This window comes from Crocodylus porosus, unplaced genomic scaffold (genome assembly GCF_001723895.1).
Source record: "Crocodylus porosus isolate Cpor-Errol unplaced genomic scaffold, CroPor_comp1, whole genome shotgun sequence".
Classification (NCBI taxonomy): Eukaryota; Metazoa; Chordata; order Crocodylia; family Crocodylidae; genus Crocodylus; species Crocodylus porosus.
Window position 1 is genome coordinate 31,201,738 of NW_017728951.1, and position 17,368 is coordinate 31,219,105.

Here is a 17,368-nt window from a genome sequence, read left to right on the forward strand (position 1 = left end):
GTCCTTGGACCTGTACTCTTCAATGTCTTTATCAGTGACTTGGATGTGGGCATGAAGTGTACTTGGTCCAAGTCTGCAGATGATACTAAAATGTGGGGAGAAGTGAACACACCGGAGGGCAGGGAATTGCAGGCGGACCTGGACAGGTTGGAAAAGTGGGCAGAACACAACAGGATGCAGTTCAACAAGGACAAATGCAGAATACTGCGTCTAGGGCATAAAAATATCCAGCATACCTACTGGCTGGGAAGTGAGCCTCTCCACAGCACAGAAGTGGAAAGGAATCTTGGAGTAACAGAGGACTCCAAGATGAACATGAGTCATCAGTGTGATGAAATCATCAGCAAAAGCTAACCACACTTCATCATGCATTAGCAGATGCATGACAAATACTGCCAAGGAGATGATACATCCCCTCTATGCAGTATTGGTCAGACTGCAGTTGCAGTATTGCATCCAGTTTTGGGCACTGCACTTTAAGAAGGATGTGGATATCCTCGAGAAGGGTCACTTGTATCGTTAAGGGTTTTCAGGTCAAGCTCTATGAGGAGAAATTAAGGGACCTGGATCTCCTCAGCCTCCGCAAAAAGAACGCTGAGAGGTGATCTTGTGGCTGCCTACAAATTCATGAGATGAATGAAATGTGGTGCAGCAAGGAACCGGAGATCCTCTGTTCACCAGGGTGCCTCTTGCAGTAACAATGAAGAATGGTCACAAACTGACAGAGAAAAGATTTAGGCTGGACATTAGAAAGAACTTGTTCACGATTAGGATGGCCAGAATTTGGAACGGGCTTCTAAGGGAGGTGGTGCTCTCCCCTACCTTGGAGGTCTTTAAGAGGCTGGATAGGCATTTGTCTGGAGTCATCTGACCCCAGCACTCTTTCCTGCCCAGGTCAGGGGATCGGACTCGATGATCTGTTGAGGTCCCTTCCAACCCTAGCATCTATGAATGTAAGTACAGTAGACGCTCTGTTATCTGGCATCCCTTGGGAATGGGGCACGCCGGTTAATCAAATATTCCGGGTAATCAAATGTGCACCATCTGGTGCACTCCCCGGTGTCAGTGTGCCCGGGGACCGGGAGCGGGGCTCCGTGTAGGCTGCTTTTTCCTGCACAGGCTGCTTTGCCCTGGGCTGCTGTGGGCCAAAAAAGTGGCAAAAAAAAACTCAGCTCACGGCGGCAAAAAGGAAAGTCCCCTGGAAGTGGTATTTCTGGTTTCACTTGTGCTGTGTCACTTGGATGCCGGTTAATAAACTGCCAGTTAACACAGCTTTTACTGTATACAGAATATGAACCACCTAGCAGAACTCAAAGGCTTACAACTAACACAAAAACACCAACCACATCTGCCAAATAAACATAAAATGAGTACTCACCCTTTATCTTTTGCATGAACATCAGCTCCATGCTGAAGAAGATACTCAACTACCGACACCCTATTATATCCTGCTGCAAAGTGCAGCGGTGTGGACTGACGTCCCTCAATGTCCCTGCAGTTCACACTCTGAACCGTACATAACTTCTGTGGAGGCCAAGAACCAAAACATATATCACTATACATATAGCTGACATTCAAACATGCAAATACTAGTTATTGTGCGTATTCTTTAAAACAAACAAACAAACAAAAACACTTCCCCCCACCCCGAAAAACAGAAAATTTAACATCCCTAAATAACACATAGATAAAGATTAATTTCCCCTGACATTCAGGATAAAGTCAAGATTAATTGCCATAACTTTCATTAGGGGGGTTCTGCAACTCCAAGAGCAAAGAATTAAAACAATTCCTTTCCTCTCTTTTAATCCACACCTATGGACAATACTAAGTTCTTTCCAATTAAGAACTGAAGACTTCAGAATTGGCCCACATCAAATTGTTTTTTTTTGGTTTTTTTTATCAGATGAAGCTTTTGCGCACCATGAGGGAATCAGGTAAAAACTATGGTTCTATGGTACTTAGACAGGAAAGCTTTTTTCTGTTTTAGAAAATATTGTCATGGTTTGACAAGATATGCCCTTGTGTAGATAGCACAAAATACAGTTGTAACCTTACTTTTACAGTGTCTACATCTCCAGCCTTTGCAGCTTCTAGTAATTGTCGATCTGCATCCGAATTACCTAATGGGATGCCTTCTATAAAAGAAATGAAGATTACTTGTCTCTAATTTAAAAACTTCTTCAGCAAGAATAAGCACTTAAAATCAGACCAAATAGCATTTCAGGAACTGCCCTTTAACACATCTCAAAATATACCAGTCAATTTACCTCACATATACCTTGAACTGTAGCTGGTAGTTGTAACCTGGTACTTACAGGTTTCCAGAGCAATATTACATTTGCTTTCAGCATTGTTATTTCCGCTATTATGAAATACCGTAGACCCAGTTAATGACATGTTCAGTTTGAGAATTTTAGTGATCCAGATGCTTATTTATTGAGCTTATTACTATTCAGGTTTTTATTCAGTGAAAAATCTGAGAACTGTGTATACCCTCTTACCTGTGGTCACAAAAGTAAAGCAAAAGTGGCCACTATTTACCTTCACTTTACAATAGGTTTCTCCTCAGCGTTTCTTCAACTTGACTCTAGGTGGCAGACACCACTATGTTAGAATAAACTGCCAATTACTGTAATACAATCCTGGAAACAGACCACTGTGGGATAATACAAGGGCCAGCATCAACCACAGCAAACGGCAGCAGCAGCACATTACATGCAACTCTGGCTGTAAGAACGAACTCTACTAAACTTACATAAAATCTTGCCATTTTCCTTTTGCAGGTGAGCCAAGCATACAAACTGCCTCTATAATTCATCTCAGTGCTATCCCTTACTGCCTACTGATGCAAGTGAAACAAAACATTACACTATTTTAAACAAAAGTACAGTAGTACCTTGTAGTAGTTGCTGCACACTCTCATTCCCCATTTGTAAAGCTGTGAAACCCTGCAGCGACACAATGGATGGATCACATCCAGAGCTCAACAACAATCTGCATGTCTGAAGATGGCCATAATGTGCAGCTCGATGTAGAGAAGTCTGACCAAGATTATCCAATGCATTAACCTAAAGAGAACAGAGAACCTTAAGAATGTCTTTTGACAGGAATTAAGTCCACCAAAAAGGCCTTATATTCACAAATGATCACATGGAATTTTAGACCAAACATGCTGTCAACAGAGCTGACCTCCAGGCCCTTAAAGAGTATCTTGGGTTTTATTAAAAAAGCAAATTTGATCCCTGTTTCCATGCAAAAATACTCTGTAAAGCATGAAAATATAATTTAGCCACTAATGGTAAAAGTGATACAGTTGGGCCTCTACCTCTGCTGTAACAACAGCTAGTAACAACTGGTATATGTTGATAGGTGAAGGGTTGGGAATCATTCCATAAAATGAAATCTGTCAAGTTGATATGGTGCAGAGAATGATTTTTCTAAACATTTCCCAATATATTTAGTTTGGACCTATAGATAGTGGTAAGAAAATAGTGGAAAGGAATCAATGGCAGTAATCAATCCTGACAAAATTTATTCCAACTCTCCAAATTACCAACTTTACTTAGTTTTAGTTCTCACTGAGTTTGGGACACAGCTAGCTGCTATGCTGTAGCTGTGCCAGTCACTGTCACAGCACTATTGCAGGAAGAACACTGATGACAGTCTTCCCATCCCTTCTACAACTCCAGAAGCATAAAAGGATGAGAAGTATGATTAAGGTGCTGAGTGAAGTGAAGGATTTTAGGTACTATCAACTGCCTGGTGATCCATTTGTTTCATAAGCTTCTGATGGGAAGCAGCCCAGGCCTCTACTTCCACTCACATTATGCAATGGAAGCCTGTTTTCTGTTCACTTCATAAATCAGCCAAAGTAGACCTGCCAGCTTAAAGAGCCAAAAGGGACAAAGCCCCTGAATGACTATGCAGTCCACCATGAGACAGAGTGCCCACTCACTACTTGATCAGCCCACTGCCTGATGTCCCTACTATCATCACTGTTGCTAGATAGAACAGCATAGTCTATATAAGGTGCTAGGGAAGAATAAGTGTGGGGAGTTGAGTGATGAGGATAAGGGTAACTTACGGAAGCTTAGGATAACTTCCCCCGCAGTACAAGACCAGTGGCTCTTTTTAATGAAAAAGTTATGTTCAGAATTAAAAAAGCAGCTCTCTCCTCAACACAGAATTTAGACTAGAAGAATATGCAGAATCTCTCTTTGACATTCAACCTTAAGCTACTGATAGCTCTTGAAAAGTACCTGCAGCTTCAGAAGAAAAAATGATTACTAAAAATCCAGTGATGTTAGAGGGATGTTGGACTACTGAAATGTAACTTAGAAAGTATAAAAAGGAAGTTGTTAAAATTCTCTACTGATATAAAGAGATGTTCCAAATATTTTTCTTAACCTTACAAGGAGGTTACTGAATTTCAGTAACATACTGGATCTACCCAAAGGCTTCAACTTAAAGGCAGCCCCCACAATAATTAGATTCTACACATGGAAAATTATAAATCTGTTATTATTGAAGGTCATATTAAAGTTAATCTTCCTGACAACTGTGGTGGTAAGGGAAAGCAGTGGCAGGGAGCTAGCAGCAGGTGGAGGAGAGATGGGAAAGGCCAGGTGACCTGCCACCCTGCTCCTTGTCCCCCCTTCCCCTGGCTCCTGTGCCCTACTTCCCACCACTTACCCTATGCAGTAGCTCTGGCTTTGTCTCCAGCCCAGGGCAGGCAACAGCTGTGGTTCCAGATCCAGCCCTGGAGCAGCAGCTGCCCCAGATTGGTACTCAAATCCAAGATGACATTCCCCAGCAATCCGCTGGGTCGGGGGAAGGGAGGGGCCGTACACGAACAGGGGGGACACCTGATCCTGAATTTGAGTTTATACAGTATTTGACACTTGAAAGAAATGGAGGAAATTTTGAAAGACTGCTCAGAAATTGCTTTTTTTCTGAAAACTGCTTACACTGAGCAACCAGAATTCCGTTTCATAGCTATCTATGAATAAACAGTAAATTAAGAATGATTGGTTAAGTCCCACAAGCTGTAAATTTACCTGGCCCACAAGCAAGAGACCCAACTCTTACTTCGGCCACCTCCTGTAACTGAAGTATGATACAATGGACCTATTTCCATTCTTCTCCTATGCAAAAAACCCCCAAACCTGACCAAATTACATGTTACAGCAGGTTTGGCAGGCTGCTGCTTGTGACCTAGTACCTGCCATGGGCTGCTAATCTCCATATTCTTCTGTAGAGAGAATAGATGGGAAAAGGTGTGCAGCAGGACCCTGCGCCTTCCTTGCTGCAGCAGAGTGAATAAACCAAATTAGGCAAGCAGCAGTACCCTGGTGATGTCTCTTCTGTTGCCCTGGCTGCAACTCACTGCCCATTCTCCAAGCTGCAGGGGAGGGGTGTGGGGTGGAGGAGGGCAGCTCTGATCTGTGGACCATAATTTGACAACCCTGTTATATAATTTTTGCAGTATATTGACTTCATCTTAATTTTTGCAAAAGCATTTCCAGCTCTCTCCATTTTCTCTCTTCATTTAAGATCCAGACCCCTTGCATGTTATTTTCACTCACTATCTCCTCCTCTCCAGTCCATTCTTCTAGAACAGATTCAATACTACTATTGCATAATAAAGAACTAAATACTTTTTTCGTGCACTGTTAATGACAGTATCAGTATTGAGTATAAACTACCCTGTATTCCATATAATGGAATGCAAAATCATGAAACCTATACAGATAATGCTGTATAAGTGTCTGTTTTATATCTATAAACATGTATATTTTAAGAAGTAACTGTATAAAACTCACAGGCTTCAGTCAAATTCAACATTACCTATAAAATGTGTTTTAGCATAATCTTAGCAAACAAAGAAAAATAATTAGTAACTCATACCTTCGCTTCATGCTTTACAACCACTTCTACTACATCATTATGAGCCTTTTCTGATGCCACATGGAGAGGTGTCAAGAAGCTTTTAAAACAAATTTTTGCAATTAAGTTGTATTCTACAAAATTCCTTCTAATCACTTAAAAGCATTCATAAGAACACTCACTCTTTTGTCTTTTCATTGACGTTGGCTCCTTTTCTCAGCAGTAATTCACATACTTGCTTTCTCTTGGGGTATGGAGATGCAGCTGCACAGTGCTAAATATTATAGAACTGTTGCATTAATAGCGTTCATTAAATATATTTTCTTACTTGTTCATTAAGTGCAAATTAAAGCTAGATTGTACGTTGGGATCTTTATTGTGTGTTAGGATCTATTATAAGACTGACAGAGGCCTATTTGTTGAATGAAACTGCTATATAGGCTCAGGAATTTGTACTATTACTCCCCAATCCAGCACTGAGGCCTCAATTTCTAACTCTTAGAGGTGAAACTACTGAATTGAGAATTAGTAAACTAAGTTAACTCAGGAAATGAATAAATAACGGTAGGTAAAGAAGCTAGGTAACAAAAGGAATCACTTTTAAAAGAGACAATAGGATAGAAAGGTATAAGCCCTTTTTTAGCCAACATTGGTTTTTAGATATCTTTAAGGAGATCTACTGCTGCCACAGTTTGTGAAAACTATTTTTAAAGCAGCAGACACCATGCTGCCATGATTTATATTGTACTAAATAACTTATATGGGCTTTTGTTGTCTTATGAACACTGAAAATATCAAAAGGCAAACATATACTTTTTGTTAGTCACATCTATTAAATCAATCTTTTTGTATCCCAACTAGGCTGATCTGTTCAGTGGTAGAACTATGTAATCACAAAAGCAAGTGTTACTACTTTTACACTTGTGTTATACCTTACTCCCAGAGGACTGGTAATTCTTAACATACAAAACTAACTATGATTTTACTAAAGGGAATATAAAAAATAATGAAAGACAAATATGGGCATGTATATAATAAGGTGACACACTATGGAAATCTCTCACAGAAACTGATCTCAAAGCATTTTAATACAAATAATTTAGCCTCAGTACTCATTGGCAAGTGACCACCTTCATTTTAAAGACAAGAGAAATAGGCAGAGATTAATTGACTTGCTCCAAATTACAGTGAATAAGGAAAAAGGACAAACATCTCCATGTTCTTCATCTTATCTTAACTTCCAAACAACCCTTACTGTAGATCAATAATTAACCACAAGTGTTTATCTCCACCTTGTTAACAGTTCCAGAATAAAAAAAAATTACAACTGTAAGCAGGGGCAGAGGCAATCAGTAGATAGAGAGATATTGTATATTTAATAAGCTACAAAAAAGGATGCCATGGTTGATACCAAGTCACCCTGCCCCTCCTGCTTGCCCCACCAGGAAGCAGTCTAATTTTAGAGCATAGGGGAGATTCTCATTACTTTGCTACGTCATGAAGTTTGGTATGAGTGCACCGAGGACTTTAGGATCTTGCAATTTATGTTCATTACACAGATGGAACAATTATTTGCATATCCTGAATGAGATCCTCAGTGCAAAAAAAAAAAATATCAAAAGGACTATTGCCAGTGAACTGAATGGAACCAACATTTATATACTATATTTTAACTGGGTATCAGACCACAAAAGGTTTTAAGCATGAGGGCTGAATTCTTATACAACTTTTAAATAACTACCTACACTTTTTTAGCTAATTTCTTACAAAAATATATAGGGAAAATAATCTAAATCCAGGCCATTAACACTTGACTAGACTTAACAGGCAAAATTAATTTCTGGTATTCAAAAAGGCACTGGAAGAAACAGGAGTTGGTCCTATATATACCATGGCTGAATGTGAATACTGTTTTCAAACAACTATAAATGCTATGATGGGCTTATGAAATTTTACATAATATTATGTCTTCTGTGCTAACCTTTTTTTTCTTTTACTTACTTGCCATTTCCTCTCCTGTATCCCCAATATTTATCAGCATGCAAATACAAGCAAGATAAGTTGTGAAAATCAAAGTCAGATTGGTAATGATCAACCCAAAATTCTATAATTAAAATAATTACTAAAATTAGCAGATGAAAGGGTTTCTGAATATGTTTATATTTTACACCTAGATCAAGAACTGGCTGGGTTCTAAATAAAAAAAAGTCAGGATGATTGCCCATGTCAGGAATGAAATGAGGAATAGGGAATGTCTATTGTTATACTGCAGCAGCTTCTATTGGAAATGGGTTTATCATTATTACCTTAATTCAGCAATTACACTTGAAGAGTATATGAAATAAAAATGTGATGCAAACTTCTAAAGTGACAGAACTACTAAAGCCACCTGAAAGGATTAGAAAGAGAGGCAAAAAGTGAAGAAAAGTTTAACTTTAAAAACATGCACACTTATACCTGACCTTAGCTAAAAGACTGATAAGTGATACAAAAACAAGAGACTGAAATGTTAAGTATTTCATGGAAGGAAATGAGAAGATGACCAGTGAAGGAGGAAACCTTGAAAAAAGAAGCAGACTAGTTTCAAATTCACTGATATCATGAGAATGAGTTATTCTGTAAAAATTGACAGGAATAAACATGTTAAAACAAGAACACATTTACTGTCCTGATTATTTATTTTCTACTAGATTCCCCAGTCTCTTTTACCTGAAGGGGTCAAAAAAAAAAAAATAATCAGGGATCAACAGTTTTAAAGTATCCCTTACTTTTTCAGTCACCCACAAAATATCTTAAATCAATGAAAAAAAAATCACATCTGAAATATTACCAATGCTGTCTCATGCGTTTGAGGATGCTTGAAGTTCACTGTCTCCAAAGACAGATGCTTTTTGATACGAGCTACATCTGATTCTCGTGCAGCCTGTAGTAGTGAGTGACCTTTGAATTCATCTAGAAAAGAAGGTTTATTTTTAAATATCTGTGTGAAAGGAATCATGAGGACTGGCAGCTTCCAGAATGGGAAATACTTGTTTCAGGGATTGGGAGAGAACTTAGAAGTACTTTTCTAAGTTAACTGAACAACTATGTCCATTAAATGGATACAGCACAGCAATTTTAAATTTTGAGAAAAATCACTGTTTGTTCACTCAGGCCTTTGACAGATGTTACACTTAAGACATGACTGACTAGTAAATTACGTGTTGATAGCCCAGCCACATTCATGTACAAGAAATTAATGGTATGATAAAACAGGAAATAAGCCACAAAGTTATTTCACAAAATGTATAACAACTAGGCTGGTTCTCATCAAGCCTTATATTGAACATGTGGCTACTCCCAAACTTAGGAGTGCACTGAAGCCCTTCAAGACTCTGGTGTGCTACTGCAGCTGGGAGCAACAAACAGCTCACTGACACTCCAAGCCACAGAAGTACCAGTCCCCAGCTTGGTACTTGCAAGTGCAGGAAGAGCCCAAGGTTAGGGAGCACTTGGTATCTGAGCCCCAACTGTGCTTCCTGCCATTCATCTGTGCTGTGATAGGAGGTATAATTGTTGGGATCACAGATCAGATCTTTTATACTGAATGTCTGCCAGGGGTCTCACAGGACATAAGTACAATTCCTTAATTATCCCTGAAAGAATCCTTGCTTCAATTTACCACTTTAGAACTCAATAAAAACAACCAACAGTAGCACTTAACATCTTCAGCATAAATTTATTTGAAGTGAGGGATAGGCAACCCTTGGCATGTGTGTCTTGGGGCAGATTGCAGAGGAGCTTCAAGGGGCCTGGTTTTTGTTGTGGCAATAGCAGCTCCTGTCTCTTTCCTGTCATCCACTTCCAGGGGTGCGTGGACCTACATACCAGCTACAAGCCAGGCCAGGGCACCATAGACCCCAGTACAGCTGCTTGCAGCCTCCTTGCTGCCTGGTATGAGTAGCCTGGGCTAGCTGTGGCAAGCACCTGGGAAGCTGCAAGCAGCTGCACTGGGGTGGCCCAGCATGTTGCTGGCAGCGGGTGCACACAAGCCTTGGAGCAAATGGTGGAAAAGGGGCCGAGGCTGCACTGCCCCAAGGATCAGGCCCCTCACAGCTCCCCTACCATCCTACCCAGCACACCAATACCTTACAAGTTGAAGTTGCAGGTGTTTTTAGCGCACTGCCCAAAAACATTGCTGACCCCTGCAATAAGTAATTCAACTTTTTCTTTTGTTCAAATCCAGCTTGCCGAAACAATTCAGGAGAAATCATGAATTGATCTTAAGGAGAACAGGTTTTGGAGAGATCACAGAGAGAGTTTGCAGGGAAAAACCAGTTTCAGGGAAGAAAATCCACGCTTCGTTTTAGCAAAAGGACTGTAAAACTGAACGAAAATACGTTTAAGGCTGGAGGAACTGCTCTGTTTTCACTTGAAACTATTATTCTTTTTTAAACTAAATGGAAACAAGTCTCCCAGCGAACATTAGAGTTACTTGCAAAATGTGAACATTTTCTTTAGGACCTAATACTGGTGTGATACATTTGTGAAATAAAATATGCAATGCAAAGAAACAAACGGAACACGAGCTATGATATGTAATTCATTCTATTCAGTTTCAGGTTCACTTTATACTCACATGCCAATCGTTCTTTTAACTGGGGTGTCGGGGCCAAATCAATGGTGCTTTTGTTGTGACAGTTCAATAGTGTTGGATCAGCACCATAACTTAACAGAAGAGAACATACTTCCACCCTATTCTTAGAAGCTGCTTCATGCAGAGGAGTGAACTGCCACAGATCCATTGCATTCACACATGCTCCATGCTGGGGCGGGGCGGACAGACACAAAAGTAAAGGCAGACCATTAAAGAAAAACTGTAGTCATTAACTGTAATATAGCAGATAGTTAAGTGACTGTTATATACATATATGCACAGATAGTTTCCAAGATCTTTTTTCAGAAATATAGATTTCAGTACTTACAGGGTCTCCACTGCTGGAGCATTTAAGTGCAAAACAAACTGCACATAACAACCTTTAATGAACACAAATTTAATTTCAGGCTCATAACCAAACTTCCGAGAGATTATTTTCCAACTTCAGAGACAATCATAAAAAGCCCAACCCGTTTACACAAAATCAGACACTTCAGCAACTGAATTAACAAAGGAATTTCATTCATTAGTAAAAACATATATGACACAGAAAACACAGCCTTTAAGCCCCAAGCCTGTAACCTTTTGCAGACAGCTGTACCAACACAAAGATTTCAGAGGTACGTAGTTGTCTCTTTCTGCATTCAAGCTGTGACATCAGAAAGCACTGAATGATAAGCCATCAAGGATGACAAAAAAGGAAGCTTTGCCAGAAATGTTTATACATGAAAACTAAAAAACACTGTCTTGGCATTTCTACAATATTTTTAACGCTGCTCAACTAAGAACTCTTCTTAAAAGCACTTGTGACACATCTCTAAGTCTGAAAGCAAAACCAAATGTTTTCTTCCGCCACATTCACAACCTTAAGATAAACACTGCTCAAGTTTTAAAGTGACAGTCCATTCTTATATATGGCTCCTTGCAGATGTTACGTTCATGACCACCTAATACTAACTATTACAGATCAGTTAATTAGGTCGTTACTAGTAATTCAGCCTGTGACAGCTGAAAATTATGTCTGTGATAAAGGTGCTTGCTGAAGGCTATGTGAAGATTAGACCAAGTGTTTTGCTGTCATTTGTTCAGATATTAAGCATACATTGTTGTTAAAAACCTAATTAAAATCAAAGATGTAGTATGGCCTAGTAAATTTAGCAAGGCCTTGTAGAAGTAGTGGTAAGCTTTGTGGCATAGTTAAAATTAACCTTATCAGAAGAATGCAAGGCTTGTCCTGTTATTGGTCAGTCCTAAGAATAATTATAATGGGAGAATATGGATGGCTGTAAGTTATCAGCATAGCTCAAAAGTTATAAATTAGCTGGCACATCCGGAAATCTTTTAGAAGGAAGATGCAGCTCTGTAAAAGAAGCTCCTGATTTAAGATTAGTTGCTGGCCTGGATTTGGTTGGCCCATGGATCTCAAGCAGCCCAAAGACTGAGTACCAGGGTCCTTCCCGGTACGCCTCAGAGAGCGCTGATCAGAGCCGCCTGACTTCGCTGAGCTTTGCAGAAGCGAAACTTGCCTTACATCAGGCATCAGAGGGGACTGCTGATAAGTTGCCAACGTGAATTATTATTGTCTGCCCTTGTTTTGTTATTTACGTGTAGTTGTGTGCTTGTTAAGTCAATAAACCTTGCTTACCTTTCTACCCCCGACCACACTCTCAATCCCGAACCCTCCGCAGGTGGCTGGGACACAGCCATACATTCATGCCATTAACAGCACAATAAAACAGAAAATAAGCTACAAAAATTACTACACAAAATACTGTAAATATTTTTTGAAGTAACTTTGTGACTGGTTCTCATTCTGCTTTAAACTGAAATGTGCATCCGACACCGATCAGTGCTTGCAGTTTCAGGAGCACGCTGGAGCCCTTCAAGACTCCCATGCACTCCTGAGGCTGGGAATGCCAGTCAACTGGCACTTCGAGCCATGGGGACACACTGAAGTGTAGGGCTCCCAACGCACCCTGTGTCTGGGAGTGATGATCTGCTGTCTGGCACTCCCAGTTGTGGGGGCACACTAGTGACCTAACTGGCAAACTTAAATTTATGCTGAAAAGGAGGATAGAGTTAGCACACCTAATATTAAACTGAACCGCCAAAACCTAATGTTAAGTACAAAATAAAATAGGAATGATTTATGACAGAAGAATCTTACCTAATTTGAAAAAGGAATTAAAATAAAGACCAACCTTTACCAGAAGTTCTGTTACTTCATAATGACCATAGGAACAGGCGTTGTGAAGTGGCACCAAGTCCCTTGGCAGTGAGGAGGGAAAACAAACAAACAAATTAAGATTACTACATATATCTTGCCCCAGCATATGCCAATTTAGTACACGGCAAATTTCACAACTATGCTGCCTCTTAATCTCTCAAAGTTAAAGACTCACATGTCTAACAAAGGGGTGGGGAAAAAAAGAGACAGAAGAAAAGAAACAGTTCCAAAAATATTCAAACCAATCTCTTTTTAAAAGGATCAAAGAAAGAAGAATGGAAGTTGTACTGTTTGTATAAGAAACTTGGTTCCTTATCGATTTAAAGGATAAACTGAAAACAACGTATCAACACAAGTTATTTCAAAAGATGACAAGTTTGCAAAACTTACGTAAGTAAAAGCTGCCTTAACCAGCACCTTACAAGCTGGCGTGCTTTATTAATCGGCATGCCGGCTTGTAAGGTAAAAGTGAAACCTGAAGTGCCCACTGTGGCACCTCTTGTTTTCACCAAAGCTCTACGGGCTGGGGCAAAACAGCCTGCGCTGCTGAGTCTCCACGGCCCGAGGCACAGCAGCCAGTGTGGGGCCTGCCTCTCTGTCCCTCGGGGCCTGCAGAAGGGGCAGTGATGTGGCGGAAGGGGCGGCGACTCTCCGGACTCAGCAGGAGAGGTAGCGGCCCGAACAGGCAAAGACACCTGTTCGGGCCTCAGTTAACCAGCATATTTTGTTATCTTGCACCCTCCATTCCCCATGGCTGCCAGATAACAAAGCTTCTGCTGTAATTCAGTGGTGCTTAACCCTGGCCCACTATCTGGATCCAGCCTGCAGGACTCCCTAAAGGTTGAGATACTTGGCAGCAGAGGAACAGTAGCAGCATTAATTGGTCTCAGAGCTATGGAAATTAACACTTAGAGGGCAGCCTAGGTGACAGTGACCATGAAATCATTACATTCATGGTTCATCACAAGTTTGACAAAATAGATACCAAGCTCAAAGTCTTAGACTTAAAAAACACAAATTTTAATAAGCTCAGGTCACTACTAGAGAATGTCTTGAGAGACCAAGGACTACAAGGAAAGGGAGCATGAGAAACATGGTCATTCCTTAAGGATACAATCCTTAAGGCTCAGAGAAAAGCCATTCCCTTACAAAGAAAAAGACAGCAGAAGGGTCAAAATACCCTCTTGGCTCAGCAGGGACTTTGCAGCCCTCCTATAGAAAAAGAAAGAGGTGTACAAACAACAGAAGTTTGCAACAGCCTCTAAGGAAGACTACTCGACAATGGTCCGCACTTGTAGAAACCAGATTAAGCAAGCTAAGGTAGAAACTGAACTAAAGCTAGCTACAAGAATCAAGGGCAACAAGAAGTCCTTCTTTAGCTATATAGGTAGTAAAAGGAAAACTAATGGGAATGTGGGGCTGCTATTCAATGCCTCAGGAAAAAAACAGAACTCCTAAATGACTACTTTGCCTCGGTCTTTCACATGACCAAGGGAAACAGTGTGCCAGGTAGGGCACAGAACAAGCAGGGCAGGACTGACATCATTCTCACCATTGCCATAGAACTGGTGTATGATCAATTAAAGAAATTAGATCTATATAAATCAGAAGCAGATTAACTCTGCCCAAGAGTGCTGCAAGAGTTGGATGAAGTAATTGCAGAGCCTCTGGCAAAAGTTTTTCAAAACTCATGGGCTTCTGGAGAAATCGCAGAGGACTGGAAGAGGGCCAATGTTGTGCCCATCTTCAAGAAGGTGAAGTGTGAAAACCTGGGAAACTACATGCCAATTAGCTTAACTGTATTCCAGGGAAAATCCTAGAAACATTCATTGAAGAGGCTATATGAGACAAACTTGCAGAAGGCCTGATACTGAATGACAGCCAGCATGGCTTCATCGTGGGCAGGTCTTGTCTGACTAACTTCATTTCTTTCTATGATCAGGTGACTCATCACCTGGATGAGAGAAAAGCAGTCGACATCATGTACCTCGACTTCCAGAAAGCCTTTGACCTGGTATCCCATGAGGTACTGATCAGAAAACTGGAACATATTGGGCTCTACTGAGGGACCATCAAGTGGGGGTGAAACTGGTTGCAGGGTAGGATGCAAAGAGTCCAAATGAATGGATTGGTGTCGTCCTGGCGAGACGTGGGCAGCGACGTACCCCAGGGGTCGGTACTTGGCCCAGTGCTGTTCATTATCTTCATCAATGACCTGGATGAGGGGGTGAAAAGCCCACTGGCCAAGTTCGCAGACGACACCAAGATATGGGGTTGTGTGGACACACCTGCAGATAGGCTGCAGACACAAGCAGACCTAGACAGGCTGGCATGTTGGGCACAACGGAACCAGATGATGTTCAACATAGAGAAATGCAAAGTGCTGCATCTGGGAAAGAAGAACCCCCAGCACACCTACAGGCTGGGGCATCATTAACCTGCTACAAATGAAAGGGATCTGGGGGTAACAACAGACCCCAGCATGAATATGAGCTGGCAATGTGACGCTGTACCCGCTAAGGCCAATAAAACTCTGGCATGCATCAATCAATGCATCTCCAGTAAATCCAAAGACGCGATTCTCCCACTTTACTCAACATCGGTGAGGCCACAGCTGGAGTATTGCGTCCAGTTCTGGGCACCGCACTTCAACAAGGATGTGCTAAAGCTCGAAAGGGTCCAGAGAAGGGCCACCCACATGATCAGGGATTCGCATGGCAAACCATATGAGGAAAGGCTGATAGATCTCAGACTCTTCAGCCTACAGAAAAGAAGGCTGAGAGAAGACCTGATTGCAGCTTACTGCTGTATCAGAGGCCTACATCAGGGGCTTGGTGAACAACTGTTCACCAGGGCACCCTGGGGGAAAACTAGAAACAATGGCCACAAACTCCTGGAAGATAGTTTCAGGCTGAACATTAGGAAAACTTCTTTATAACTAGGGTGTCCAGACTATGGAACAAGCTCCCACCAAGAGGTGTTGCAATCATTTACCCTAGAGGTCTTTAAGAGAAGACCAGACGGTCACCTGGCTACGGTCATCTGACCCTAGATGTCTTTCCTACTCATGCAGGGGGCTAAACCTGTTGATCCTTCAGGGTCCCTTCCAGCTCCGTGATTGTACTTTCATTGCTCCCCTGCCACAAAATGTCCAAACCCATGGGGAGCCTGAACAGTGTGTTCCAGATGACATGGCCCACACACACTGGACTGGCTGGATCTGGTGTGTAGGGCCAGACTGGCACACAGAATTTAGCTTGCCAGGCCAGTGATGTTGAGTACCACTGATCTAACTGGTTGGTTCTAAAGTCATTGGGCATGACTGTATGCTGTGTATTTAAGAGGCCCAAAGACCTTGCAATCCAGAGAAAATAGAATGGAAGATGGTTGGGAAAAAAGTTTTCTATACTCCCAAGCTGGAGGTGGGGTGCGCACAGACACTGTCAGGAAAACTTAAGAGAAAATCAGAGAGATGCATTGTCAGGGAGGCCTGACTGAAAAAGGTTTCACCTTGGGCCTTTCATTATATGGATATTGTAGACACCTTTAAAGTAGTGTTTTGGAAAGAGTTAATAAAAATTCAGTTTTCCAAAATCTTGGCTTATTTCAGTATTTCAGTCAGATTTCTTGCAATTATTTTCTGTAGACCATACATGTACTTACATAGTTTCTAGAATTAGAAAAAGTCCTTATATAATAAGAGAACTCCTAGAAATACACAATCTAAAATCAAATAAATGGGAAACAAAGTTGTTCTATTATTTTATTACATTTTTTTTACGGAACAAAAATAATGACAACAAAGGGAAGTGAAGCGAAGACTTGATCAACTGAAGAGGCATGTCCTGAATTTTAACAGCAATGGTATAAAATCATTTCGAGTTATCGGAAAATCACTTCACATCTTTTGAACATTCAGAAGTTGTCTGTTTATAACTTAGAATGCAGCATAGTTATGGCCAATTTAGCACAAAAGGTTATTCCTAAAATTGGGAGCAAAACTTATGAATTTACAATACATGTTAAAAATAGCATATCAACCTCAAAATTTCTGATGTGCCATGGTTCAATTTTTTTTTAAATAAGCGTTTTCTATTGCATAACAAAGTCTGATACTGATGCATAACAAACAAGTGAATTACAAGCTTACCCTTTATCTTTAGCATGCACATCAGCTCCATGTTGTAGTAACAACTGCACAATCTTAACTCGGTTATATCCAGCTGCTAAGTGCAATGGAGTTGACTGAAAAGACATAGTTTTAGATAAATCAAAATCATAAATCCAACTAACAGTAAATATAATGAAATATGTAAAAATAATGTCCTTAAAATACTGAATCAGTAAAGAGTGTTTGAACCAAGTGTCTGGCAACTATTTCCACTAAACACTGAAACTGCAAGGTTTTTTCAATAATACATTTAAATGATAGCTACCATGAAAGATTTTTGAGCCCGTCAGCCAGCTATGACTACTTCCCAGTTCAGTTCTTTCATAAATGTAAATATTCTACCAGTACAGATTGCCAGATTATGAATAGGTCTCCTCACCTAATGGACAGTTAAATTTTGATGTAATCTATGGGTATTATTAACTAAACTTGGAAAAAAAAAAAA

The 17,368-nt window shown here is 40.6% G+C and overlaps 1 protein-coding gene across 1 annotated transcript in view; it reads right to left on the reverse strand.

Annotated features, from left to right (window-relative positions):
• The window catches only part of TNKS2 (tankyrase 2), a gene marked incomplete at its 5' end in the record, with an annotated part of 57,046 nt that overhangs the window by 32,300 nt on the left and 7,378 nt on the right, over positions 1-17,368 (reverse strand). Inside the window, 8 exons of the mRNA XM_019555520.1 lie at positions 1,379-1,524; positions 2,059-2,138; positions 2,900-3,071; positions 5,911-5,989; positions 6,072-6,163; positions 8,720-8,841; positions 10,508-10,694; positions 12,727-12,793. Coding sequence (XP_019411065.1) covers positions 1,379-1,524; positions 2,059-2,138; positions 2,900-3,071; positions 5,911-5,989; positions 6,072-6,163; positions 8,720-8,841; positions 10,508-10,694; positions 12,727-12,793 — 945 coding nt within the window. The remainder of the gene's footprint in view (positions 1-1,378; positions 1,525-2,058; positions 2,139-2,899; positions 3,072-5,910; positions 5,990-6,071; positions 6,164-8,719; positions 8,842-10,507; positions 10,695-12,726; positions 12,794-17,368) is intronic.